The sequence below is a fragment of the Cricetulus griseus genome, assembly GCF_003668045.3.
Source record: "Cricetulus griseus strain 17A/GY chromosome 1 unlocalized genomic scaffold, alternate assembly CriGri-PICRH-1.0 chr1_1, whole genome shotgun sequence".
Taxonomy (NCBI): Eukaryota; Metazoa; Chordata; class Mammalia; order Rodentia; family Cricetidae; genus Cricetulus; species Cricetulus griseus.
In genome coordinates this window covers 107,690,680-107,704,061 of record NW_023276807.1, presented here as the reverse complement: position 1 = coordinate 107,704,061, position 13,382 = coordinate 107,690,680, and the positions used below count along the sequence as shown (strand labels likewise).

At 41.8% G+C, this 13,382-nt stretch overlaps 1 protein-coding gene across 1 annotated transcript in view; it reads left to right on the top strand.

Moving 5' to 3' along the window:
- Clnk (cytokine dependent hematopoietic cell linker) overlaps window positions 1–13,382 on the top strand; it is a 90,847-nt gene that overhangs the window by 55,409 nt on the left and 22,056 nt on the right. The window contains exons 12-14 of the mRNA XM_027386715.2: window positions 2,749–2,767; window positions 5,709–5,790; window positions 9,308–9,348. Of these exons, the coding sequence (XP_027242516.2) occupies window positions 2,749–2,767; window positions 5,709–5,790; window positions 9,308–9,348 (142 nt within the window). The remainder of the gene's footprint in view (window positions 1–2,748; window positions 2,768–5,708; window positions 5,791–9,307; window positions 9,349–13,382) is intronic.

Here is a 13,382-nt window from a genome sequence, read left to right as displayed (position 1 = left end):
CTTTGTACTTTTTTGTTGTTGTTTTGCCTTCCACTAGAACTTGGTGTCATCCTAACAACCAGGATTAGTTAAAACACACAGTCTTACATTTTGCCAAGATCTTTCCCTTTTATTTTGTCTGAAATGCAACTGAAGGCCAAGTATGAGACGGATCTATTCTGGCAGAAACTGCAGCCTACCTGCCCTGACACAAGCTCAAGCTTAACTTCTAGTTAGTTTGAGTCAGTGTAGACTGGTTCCTATGTGATCCTCACAAAGCCCTAAGTCAGTGGTTCTCAACCTGCCTAATGCTGCCACCCTTTAATACATTTCCTCATGTTGTGGTGACCCCCCAACCATAAAATTATTTTGTAGCTACTTCATAACATTAACTTTGCTATTGTTATCTATCATAATGTAAATATCTGCTATGAGACCCCAGGGGACCGTGACCCACAGGTTGAGAACCGCTGCCCTAAGAAAAGAAAGCCCAGGGTAAAGCTGGTTGGCAAAGTTCCCCCAGCAGGTAGAAGATGGGACTGTGCTTATGGATCCCACCATTCTGATCTGCTCCCTACTGCTGTGACTTTGCCCTAAAGTCACTTAAAATATGTTTCTAATGGAAAAACAAAAAAGGAAAAGAAGGAGAGAGGGAGAAAGCAAAGAAAACATTTCTAGCTCATTCGACTATGTTTGCTAACAGAAAAATAAACTTAAGTAGAACAGCTAAGAGACTTCACTGTGCTTTTCTAGTTGTATTTGATTTGGAATTGGAAGCCCTCAAGCAAAAGAGTCAGCTGGGCTCCAACAAGATAAAGCAACTACCCTCCCAGAAGCAGGCTTCTCATGGCTGTACAGGTCTCCTTCCCCTTGCCTTTGACAAGCCTGAGAACTCCTGCCGAATCAGATTGAGCACTTTGAACTGCTGAAGAATACTCAGTGGGGAAACTTTCAAACCACTTGTTTAGAATGGATTCATTATCCTTTACATCTAGCCTATGGATTAGCTTTGATTCACTATCCATAATACACATACCCTCATCCCAGACCCCCAGGGATGCTGAGGTCTTTAAAACAAAAAGGGCTTTCAGTTAGCTTCAAACAAGACACAGGATGCCTCTCTAAGCAAATTGCTGCTAAGGGTTTCCTGTCTCCACAGCCAACATGAATCAAGACAGCTGGGCTCAAGGTCAGTTAGTCTCAGGGTAACTCTCAGAACCTGGTCACAGGTACCACCTTGTAACTTACCTAAAACAATGATTCCTAAAATTTCTAGACTTTACAGTCCTTTGAGATTTTGATGAAAGGTATAATAAACTTTCTTTGTGCCCTCAAAGAAAGTATGATTTAATTCACTACCAGAACCTTTTTTACTTTGCAAGGTTCCTAAGCCATATCATGACATTTCCATTCCCGACTAATGAATTTCTTGTCTAGTTGATTCCTCGGGGGCTTCCCAGCAGAGGCAATGTCTGGAATGGCCTTTGGAAATTATTTGCAAGGAAGTGCTAAATCTACTGTAAAGTAATCCCATCATATAGAGGCTGAGGCAGGAGGCTTGCCTGTTTAAGCTGGGACATGAAATACATGCTGGGACCCTGCAATCCCAATAAACATGTGGATTCTTCATCACATTCAGGAAGTCTACCACTTTTAATCAGAGAAAGAGAAAGGAAGTGTTTGGAAAGAGGAATAGCTTCATCTAAGAACAATAACATAATCCTGTTCATTTTTTAAAAGGAAATTTTCGTTTTAAACAGCCTTGTACTCAAGCACAACCTCTCTTATTTCAAAGTTTTTCTTCAAACCTATTGTGTGTGTGTGTTCATGAGCACACAAATGTACATTTAAAACAAGCCACCATTTGACCTATGTATAGTGTATTCTTATTCCATTTTACATAGACATCTGCTATGTCTGCATATTTCAGTAACCAAGTATAACACCCAAATGAACAATTCCTCTGTGTGTGTGTGTGTGTGTGTGTGTGTGTGTGTGTGTGTATGCTTATATGTATGTGTGTACATGTGTGTGTATGTGTGTGCCTGCAAGTATGTATGTGCATGTACAAGCCTATATGTGTGCATGTGAAGGCCAGAGGAAGATGTCAAGTGTCTTCTGTTGTTCTCTGTCTTAGTCCCTTAAGATCTCTCACAAACCCTGATGTCTGGCTACACTGGCTTGCCAGAGGTTCCCAGGATCCACCTATGTCAGCTCCCCCCTCCTGAATCGCTACCATTACAGGCACTTGTGGCTCACTTTTACCTGAGTGGTAGGGAACTCAGTTCTTCACACTTGGATAGCAAGCACTCTTAGCCACCAAGAAGCCACCTCCCTGGCTTCTAAAGGAGCACTTCTTACTTCTCTGAACCTATAGGCTATTTCCAGTGCTCTGGTACTGGAATGACATGAACATCCTTGTGTGTGTAACTTGGCCAGATTTGGTTTCTTAGAAAGTGAGTGTCACCAAGACAGTTGTTGGAATAAGAATATTTTAAAGACTTTGATAACTATGAGTGAGTAGTGCCCCAGTAGTCAAATCAACTTTTAATGCCATCAGCCAACTATATATTTGTTACATGTATACAGAAGACAAAACCTTGGTTTTTATGTAGTTTTTAGAATGTTTGCAGATCTCCTTAAAAGTCTGTACTAACAAAAATATTCCCCAAACTCTAGTAAGAAAATTCCCAATACACACAGTTAATTTTCTGTTAAATTTTCTGTTACCTGAAGTCATTCACCATTATCTTATTTAATTTGATGCAGGTCCTTGGAGCAGAAGAAGGTAACTGTTTACATTGGTTTTCTTACCTGGGTGCTATCTTACTAGATCCTGTGTCTAGGTTATCACTGTGTGGAAAGAGAGGGTTTGAAGCCTGGGATCTATAGGGGACATTTGTGGTGAGGTCATCCAGATGAATGCAAGACTTCATAGGCTACTTAAACAGCCTCTGGTCTAAGGAGAATAATTAAAATCAGGAGTAGGGTAGTACCTTTCTTTTTCTACATCCACTAACCAAAAGAAGTCACAACTCTGCCACTTGGGAAATGCATTGCTGTCCCCCTGTTCAGAAGAAGACCTTGACGTCTCTGATGCCAGTGTCACCCATGTGTATGCATATGCCCTCATACACACACATGTGCACACTGTTGATGTTACTGACACAGACACATGCAACCCAAAGCTTGTTAAACAACAAGACACTGAGCAACAATGGACCTTCATGACTATCTTTGAAATACTGTTCCCTATTACTTTAAAATGTAAATTATCATTCAAAAGGCCAGCCTCATGGCCCAGAGAGTTAGCAAGATACAATATGGGTCAATGAAGGAGTGCAATGGAATGAAATTCTGAGACCTGTTTCCAACATATGATGGATGTGTCTTAGTTAGGTTTTTCTGTGGTTGTGATAAAAACAACTTAGGGAGGAAAGAGTTTATTTCACCTTAAAACTCTCAGATCACATTCTATTCCTGAGGGAAGTTGGGACAGGAACTCCAACAAGGCAGGAAACTGAAGGCAGGGCTGATGCAGAGGCCATGGAGGAGTGCTGCTTACTGGTTTTCTCCTTGTAGCCTGCTCAGCCTGTTTTCTTATAGCACCCAGGATCATCAGCTCAAGGGTGGCACTTCCCACAGTGAGCTGGGCCCTCCTACATCTATCATTTATCAAGAAAATGCCCCAAAGGTCAATGTTGTAGGGGATACTTTTTCAACTGAGGTTCCCTCTAGCTTGTGTCAAGTTGAAATAAAACTATGTGAGTATGAGTTGTATTTCCTCTGTGGATCTCAAGTTAGCTCTATGCATTGAAGATGTTAAAACACTTGGAAGAGGGGCCTACCTAAGCCTCCAAGAACCCTGATAGAGAACAGGGGACTTGTTAACAACTGAAATAACTGTGAAACCAAGTGAAATTTATGATAGATCTTAATGTACTAAGACATCCAGATAACCTTGCAACAGGCTTTGATGTAGTAATGTGACAATGTAGCATTGCTAAGCTCCAGAGGGGCAGATGCTGTAAGTGGCCATTGATGACAAGAAGTATTTTTATGGGTGTGTGATTAATGGGCCTATCACTAACTCAAATGCCATTGCAAGTAATCACAGTCCATTCAATCAGAGATGTCCAGTCTGTGGTCAACCTTGGGCAGAGAACAGAGTAACAACCCAAATTAAGGCAAGACAGCCAGTGTGTGCATGCTTCCATGGCTTTATGGCTCACCATCACAAGTGGAACAGTGCTTTGTGAGTCTCACATGAGAGTATATGCAATTTCCTTTATGAGTATTGATGACTGGTTAAGAATCAATCCATGGTGAAAAGCAAGGACAGTAATGGCATGCTAAGTAACTCCACTGTGGAGGCATGACCAAACTCGGTTATTTTTTCTAGTGATTTCTGTACTTAAACATTCTAGCCAAAACCAATCTGGGGGGGTGGATTTAGCTCACACTTTAAGGTCACATTCACTCGTTGAGCTAAATTGGGGCAAGAAAGAAAGATAGGAACCTGGAAGCAAGAACCATGGAAGAATGCTGCTTGCTGACCCCCTCCCAGGCTGATGCTTAGCTAGCTTTTTTAGATAGCCCAGGCACACTTGCCTGGTGGTGGTACTGCCCACAGTGGGCTGAGTCCACCTGCACCAATTAATAATCAAGATAATCCCCCAATGACATGAATATAGGCTAATCTGATCTGGGCAATTCCTCAATTGAGACTCTTCCTTCAGATTACTGAAGGATGTGTAAAGTTGACAGATTTATATAAGACAATGATCAAGGAAGAAACATGGAGGAAATGGATCCTGGTTTGTTACCAGCTGGTAACTGCTGGCCTACATCAAAACCTTGGAAGCTCTATTACAAGATGGGAATGAGACCACAATGGCTTGTACAGACAGTCAGCCCCCACAGAAGTCCTTTGGTTTCACACTCTCCTCATCCCAATGTTATTCACCAGTCAACTCTCAGAAGGCCCTCATTAGCCACACAAGGTCAACCCTACACCCTAAAGCACACTTTACTTTCTTTATGTCACTCATTCTGTCCTAATGTTTTTTCCTGCTCTGCTTGCTTGCTGTCTTCTTTTATTTAGTTACTCTCCCTACTGTAGCTCCATATTCTAGCAGATAACCTATTCCATAAGTGTTACACAAAGACTCATTGAATCATATAAAGAAACCAACAAACAAATGAATGAGTGTATGGATGCATGATAAAGCCAGTCTTTTAAAACTAATTCATCTATAATTACCCCTAAAGTGCTTTCTGATGAAAAAGTCTGTATTACTGGGAAAATCCAGTTATGTGTGCTCTAGATTGTAAACAATCCATGCAATTTTCAGTCTCCAGAAGGTAGTGCTCCTGGGGTGATGGTGGTGGTGTAGACTATATAAGTTTATAGTTTCTTTCTTTCTTTCTTTTTTTTTTTTTTGTTTTTGTTTTTTCGAGACAGGGTTTCTCTGTGTAGCTTTGGAGACTATCCTGGCACTCGCTCTGGAGACCAGGCTGGCCATCTCACAGAGATCCGCCTGCCTCTGCCTCCCAAGTGCTGGGATTAAAGGCGTGCACCACCAATGCCCGGCCTAAGTTTACAGTTTCTAAAAGTCCCCTAATGATAATGAGAATACTTAAAATTATAGCCATCACAGTGTACTACTCCCAAAAGCCCTCAATTGTATTCACTGTGCAATGTGAACCAAGTATGTCACACTTTCCAGGATCTCATCATCAGGCAAAGTCAAGACCTTGTCACCCATCACAACATCAAAGCACTCGGAAGAGTCCACCTGCCATCACCAGGTAAGGAGGCAGGAATACCTGTTATTCACATCAGCAGGCATGTGCCCTCTAGATCTTAGACGGTGACTCACAAGACTTCTAAAAGCTGGAAATGTTAGGCCTTCTAGTCTGAAGCCCTGTGATAGGTCTCAAGGAAAACAAGGACATCTCCATGTGCCACAGGATCTAATGTCTTTCTGATATTTATAAGTGATTGGCTGTTACAGGCAACTGAGGGGTATAAAAACTTAAATATTAACTGAATGGGATGAATGCTGATCAATTTTTCAGGAAAAGTGGATCATCTCTAGCTGTTATCAGTTTACGACTGCATCAAAACCCACAGGCACATTTGAACAGTACTGTATAGGTGAACAGATGTTGAGAATACTACTTCGGATGATGCAATCACATGATCAGTTTCATCATCAATTTCACTGAGGAATTGAAGAATCCTTGATCAAGGCCACTTGATAAAAATGAGTAGCGGCTTTCTCAAAATGTAGAACCTGTAAAGTTAGGACTCTGAGTTGCTGCTATGCAAGCCTGGCTAACGCCTGGGACCTCAGTTCCCGGCCCTCTCCTGTACACACTGCATCCTCATCAGATGCCCTCCAGCCACCCCACTACCACCTCAGAAGTACATTTTCACATCTATCTTCTGTCTACTTTCTTCATAGTTACTTTACCCATAGTCATTTCTCTCCCTATGTGGAAAACTTATTTCCATCCATCACACCCAAAGTTAGAGCCACACTGAAGTTAAGAGTAACTTCAAAGCCCAAGCCCCTGCTGACATAACAACTTGATTTCTGAAATGCTGCCCAATAGTCATGACTCTCCTCGAGCACACCCATATTTGAGATGGTACCTTGATTTATAGTATTTACTGGTAGTGTCCACATTAGTGATAGGAGTAGGGCTGTGAGGTGGAAGTGACTAAATTCAGACTGAGAGATGTTACCATTGGTAAACAACAGATTTGGACAGTGTTGGTGTCTAAGCTTAAAACAGAACCAGGAACATAGCAAGAGCCTAGTAAATGGCTGTTCTCTGTATGATGACCAGGCTGTGAACCTCAGAGCATCACATGCCCCAATTCCCTTCTCCTGTCTCATTCTCTTAATGTGTCCTGTTTTGTACATTCAGTAACTTCTCATTCTTTGGCCTGCAGAGATTAGGACTATTGTTTTGTAGTTCTTAGGAGGCTATTTGCTACTTAAGTTCCCATCTGACCCAATATTCTTTCTTACTGCAATTTTCTAATAGGAGGGAAAATCACATTTGAGAGACGATAATGAGCTATTCCATCTGGCCTGTACCTCTGGTAGTTACTTGATATGGTTTCAGCTTATTTGTTTGCTTTATTTATTATACAAAGTCTGATTTTAATTGTTGCCTTAATTAGCTACCTCTCCTAAGTCTCCTTCTTGGACTTCTCTCTTCAAACAGCCCTAGATGATGGTGGTACCTGAGTTCATCTTACAGGCCCCTTCCAGTCAATGAAGGCCTGAATCTCATTTGTCTCAGGGTCAAATGCCCTCCCATATCAATGATTTCCAAGTCCCCTTCTCCTGACCAAACCCCCTTGCTTGGCTCCAGACTATGCATCCAATTATTCAGTAGACCCTTCCCCTTTGAGAAGTTCCAGGTAATCCAAAACAATTGTGTTGAAATCTGCTCTTATTTTGAATGCCATTTCCAAACTTTCCCACTCCTGTGGAGAAGAACCCTTTTCTAATTCAAAATTCTATCTCCAAAACATGTCTTGAATAGACCCATTTCTCCTCCCAGCTCTTTGCATAGATCAGCCCCCATCAACTCTTGCCAGGACTGCTGAAATGGCCTCTATCGACACCAAGAACATCCACCCCCATCCCATTCCCTACGGGATTACTTCTTGGGCTCTTGCAGAACAGCCTATGGTTTCTCAGCTCTGAGCCTTCCCACAGTGATATCCCACCTTCCTGAAACATGCTTCCCCATCTTTTACAATCAGAGCAATTCTACATGTATGACCTCTCACATCACAGCAGCTGACATTGTATACTTTTCCTGGGACACCTGACGGGTCCATTAGGATTCTCCACAGTCATGTCTTCCCTACATAAACTGTTCCCCACTAATACAGAAACTGGGTCTCTCCTCCAGTTCGTATCTCCCCAAACACAGGCTCATTTGAAAGTGCTCAACACATTTGTTAGATGAGTCATCACTTTTATGTCCATTTTAGTTGTTTTAGGATTTCGTGTCTATTCTTATGAACTATGTGCTTAGTACCTAAAAGATTCTGGAAGGGCACTCCACCTCTTTTAGCATTCTCCACACATTCTTTAAAATCAGAGAGAAAGTTTGTGACTCATTTTTTTTTCCTCAGTCATTTAACAGAAACGATATATTGGTTCCTTGTAAGGGGACACTGGTTTTAATAGTCAAGAGCATGGATGTCAGAAGTGTAACCAGTGATGGTGGCAGTGTCTGGCTTTCAGATAACCTGCAAGAATTTTCAATTATAAAGCCAGCTGTAAGGTCCTTGGGCTTCTGTGGGGACAACAAAAAGCAGGCATGTCCTCAGTTGAGTTCACTGGTGCTAGGAAAAGGTCAAGTTGCTTTTAATTAGACCAGAGGCTTCCGTCAATAGCACAATCCTTGGCTCATGTAATTAGATGGAATTCTATTAGCACCTGGAGCTTACACTGACGTTGATTGTAACACAAAGTGAAGTAGAAAATTAGAGTGAGGTGCAAAGGGTGGGCAGTCCTGGTCACACCACCTTTGAGACTAGAAATGCATATTGCTGTTGTGATTACCTTGTATTTTATTTTCATAATCCCCTTTTGTGTGGTGTTCCTTGAGATCCTGCATTATTTTCTCATCCAGGTCACATTTTCAAAAGGCATGACTTTCTGTGCTTCTCTTTCTATCCATAGCCAACTCTCAACTGGTAGAAGTTCTATAGAATATGAACCACAAAGGGAGGAGCTTAGTCCTACCTCACCTTATTGCACCATGCTTTGTTGACACCCATGGGAAGCCTGCCCCTTTCTGAACAGAAACAGAGAAGGAATGGATGGGAGGGCAGAGGAGAGGTGGGGAGGGAATTGGAGGAGAGGAGGGACGGAAAACTGAAGTCAGGATGTAAAATAAATTTAAAAAGTAATTAATAAAAAATAAATTCTAAAAGAAAAGAATACGAGTCCCAAACACACTGATGTTAGCATTCGTGGGTGGAACTAAAAGGCAAGACCAAATTCATCTTATGAAAGCAAAGAGAGATGGCATGTTCTCCCAGAGATGACAAGGGGAAACAATATGTCCACCAGTCCCTTAGTTCCATGTCTAATGCTTGCCACGTTTAAGAAAGGAGAGGAAAAGCCAATCACTGCTGTTTCAGAAAACTGATAATTCTTCAAGCGAATTCAGTAAAATATGCATACTTTATAAATGTCCCCTTAAGATATTGCCATTAACTTTGACTGTAAGTGGGATTTTGTCTGTCACAGGAATGCTAACATACGAATTCTGACATTTTCTTTAGTTCCTCCTACATGCCAGCAAAGCACAGTGTACATGTCAGAGGTAAGGGCACTGTAAGAATCATGATATAAACAGGTAAGTCAGCACTCTATGAGAGTCCTACACAGTGACTTGATGTTTGGGAACTGGAGCGGTTGTGTACAGATGTGACTGTCTCATCTTCACTGATTAATAGTGCTCCCTTTGTGTTAAAGCTACATAACAACTTAATTTTTGTTTGAATTCACAATGAAACAATCCTCTTATAAGCATTATTGTTGCAAACCATAGTATTGACATCCTTTTTTTAGAAGTACAATAGGATCTAAAAAGAGAAATATCCAGGTCTCAAGCTGTGTGTCTCTTTAGCTGCCTCAGATGAATTTTTGCATGGTAGACATAGCAGTTAGTTATTAAACTGATAAGAACATACTACACCTGGTCTTTACCAGAAGGAGGGTGGATTCACACATCATTCACCAACAGTTCATGAGTACACTGTGCGCTCCATCACCCCCAACAGTTGCAGACAATTTTCCCCAATACATTGGGTATACTGTAGATTTATCTTAAGAAATAAAAATCTATAAAATGGGGGGAAATGACCCTAATAACTTAAATGACCCCTCTTACTGATCATGACATAAAACTTGGAAAGCTAACATATCTCTGCATGAAGCAGAATAGAAACACAGTCCTGTGCATGCCAGGGGGCTCAGCATTGTCAGTGTCATTTGTCTCAGCTACTTCTGCCATGTGCATTTCCCCTCTTGATTACTCTGTGTGCCAGGGAAATGCTGTGTTCATGTCTCTTGGTTGATCCAGAAAAGAGTGTCTGGGGCTGAGAAGAGCAGACTCCACAGGGTATAGTGGAAGAGGTGAGAGCTCCATTGCCCTGGTCTCAGCTCTGCCTGTCTCTCTTCAGCAGGGCCACTAAAGTCTAGTTAACCCGTTGAGCTTCGATCTTGCACTGAAGAATGTAAATAAAAGCTCCTATATTAATATCAATACAATATGCACACAGGCACATCCAGACTCCTACTTGGCACTCTCTGATCTTAATACCCTTCCTTCTTTTCTTTCTTCCCCCATTTCCTCTTCCCCAAATGACATCAGTGAGACTCAGAGATACAAGACTGCTTCCTATCATGCCTCATTTCACTTTTGCCCTGCACTGAAATAGCTAAGGCCCAGATGATAAGCTTTTTTTTTTTCAATGCATACAATGATAATGGGACTCTCTCCAAACAGGGACTCCCCTCATACACACACCTCCTTCTTCAAAACAGGGTCCAGGTAGCCCAGGGCTGTCTGTTGCCTAAGATGACCTTGAACTCCTGATCCTCCTGTCTCTACCTCCCAAAAATTGGTATTACAGTTATGCCACACAGCTGGCTTGAGTGGTCAAAAAGAGCTATGGTTAACTTGCAGCTTCCTTCCATCCCTAAGGCTCAAATGTCAGCAACAGGAGTGCTGAAGGTCAGATTTAGGCATATAAAGATGAGCGGGGCTGGGAATATCCATCTGGGGAATACCTGGGGCTGGAAAGGGCTTGACTTTCTGGGTTTTGAAAGTGTGCTTCAAGGTTAGAGAGAATCATAACTCAGACCATGGTGGGCGTCTATCTCAAAGATAAAATCGTGTGCAGGTACAAAGCAAAGCAAGCACAGTGTTAAGGGAATGGGCTTCACCACCAGGAGTCCAGTCCCTCTCAACCCATCACAGAGGAATCTAGACTCCTTAAGAAAGTCTAGAGGGGACGAAGGAGACGTTTTGCCTCCATTATTTTCTATTTCCATCAACAAGCACCCACCAAATATGTCATTAGTACTCAAAATGTGGCCACTCTGTAAAGATACAGAGACAGCCCTATCCTTCCAATGACCAGTGCTTCTCCATCAGCTTACTAGGCAAATATTCATTCTGCTGAGTAGAAGTTCATTTCTGATTCATCAGACTTAGCAATGTGACATGTGCAGAAGACAATGTGTTATCTGCACTCATAGATGGCCAGTGTGGGTCTCAGCCCTACACCAGGACTCATACAGATGCCTTAAGGGTAAGCTTTCATATAGGATAGTGCGGTCCACAACTCTGTAGATGCTGATGTCATTATTCTTATCTTACAAATGGAAAAAGAATCTTGGATACCTTTAGTTTCTGGGTAGTTCACTTACAGATAAACACAATGGGCCCAATGTATTGATAAGTTAACTCAAGCTAAACTATAAAAAATCCCAGGGAACAGATTATATGTGTGTGTTACATGTACAAACTAGAAGAGGGTTTAGAAACATCTTATTATACACCGCGATAGTAACAATATTGCTCTTTAGATTTGGAAGTGTGTATGATTGTGTGCGTGTGCATGTGCGTGTGTGTGTGTGTGTGTGTGTGTGTGTGTGTGTGTGTGTGTGTCTGTCTGTCTGTCTGTCTGTCTGTCTGTCTGTATTTATTCTTGTTTTTTCTTTTGGAAAACATACATCTTTCCTATAAGGAAACATATTTCTTTCCTATAAGGTTAATTTTTAATTACATATAGATATAAGTTAAAATATTCTGATAAGTACTGACAAAATGCCTGACTTTAAATGCTGTACTGTAAGTGACAACAGATAGATGTAAGGCTCTCTCTCTCTCTCTCTCTCTCTCTCTCTCTCTCTCTCTCTCTCTCTCTCTCTCTGGTAATACTGAGCACACAAGTTAGCATCCAGGGGCTGAACACAAGGGTCAGAGTTTGTGCTGAGACATATAGCTACCGAAGAATTTTTTTTCCCAAAAAAATTATTTTTTTATTAGTTCAAATTAGAAACAAGGCTTAGGCCCTCCCCCATGTATCCAGGCTGAGAGAGCATCCCTCCATGTGGGATGGGCTCCCAAAGTCCCTTCTTACACCAGGGAAAAATACTAATTCACTACAAGGGGCGCCATAGAGTGCTGAGGCCTCCTTATTGACATCCACATTCAGGGGTCTGGATCAGTCCTGTGTTGGCCTCCCAGACACCAGTCTGGGGTCCATGCATTCCCTCTTGTTCAGGTCAGCTGTTTTGCTACAGAATTTTAAAGCAGCCGGGCGGTGATGGCACACACCTTTAATCCCAGCACTCAGGAGGCAGAGGCAGGCAGATTTCTGTGAGTTCAAGGCCAGCCTGGTCTGCAGAGCAAGTTCCAGGACAGGCTCCAAAGCTACACAGAGAAACCCTGTCGGGAGGGGGGTGGGGAGCAAGAAATGAAAGAAAGAAAGAAAGAAAGAAAGAAAGAAAGAAAGAAAGAAAGAAAGAAAGAGAATTTTAAAACATTATAAAGTGTTGGCAGCAGTGCAGTTTCACCCCAAACCTTTTTCTATCAACTGTTTTGCCTCTTGGGGTGTCAACTACCTACCCCAAAAACTCTTCAACTGACCTTTCACCAATCTCTCCATTGCTGTCCCCCTAATTTTCCAGGCTCCATAAGAATGATCAGCCTCAAATGCAATGTCTCACGTAAGAAGCTTTAGAAGCTTAGCTGCTTTCACTCTGAAGTAGTAAAGCCTGTGATGTGATGGGATACAGACAGCATGCTCAGAACTGTTCATTTATTCATTCATCATCCCACACAGATCCCAGCCAGCCGCCTTCACAGGAAAACTGTAGCAAATTTGCTGTTGTTTCATTTCACTAGTTCTGTGAACAGACTACAAATGCATAATTATTTCCAAATGCTCTTTTTAAAAATAGGACTTTTTAAATATTTAAGCAAGGCATACGGGGTTGAACAATAATGAATCAGTTGCTATAATATCATAAAATTTTCATAATCCCCAAACTCTATTGGGCACAAAACACAAACTAAGTAATAAGAAATGCTGATAATGCTGATTTCTCCTCTCAAGTTTGTTCTTCCTGCTTTAAGCCACAAAGGCAGTCACTGCCATTTAAATATTACACACACACACACACACACACACACACACACACACACACACACACACACACCTGCACCCTGTTTTAGGATAACTTACAGGAAAGTTTTTAAGCCAATGTTCTTCTCACAAATAGAGGCCTATAGGTTTGCTCTTAGGACTGCAGGTGCGTGATCACACCTGCATGTGACTTCTC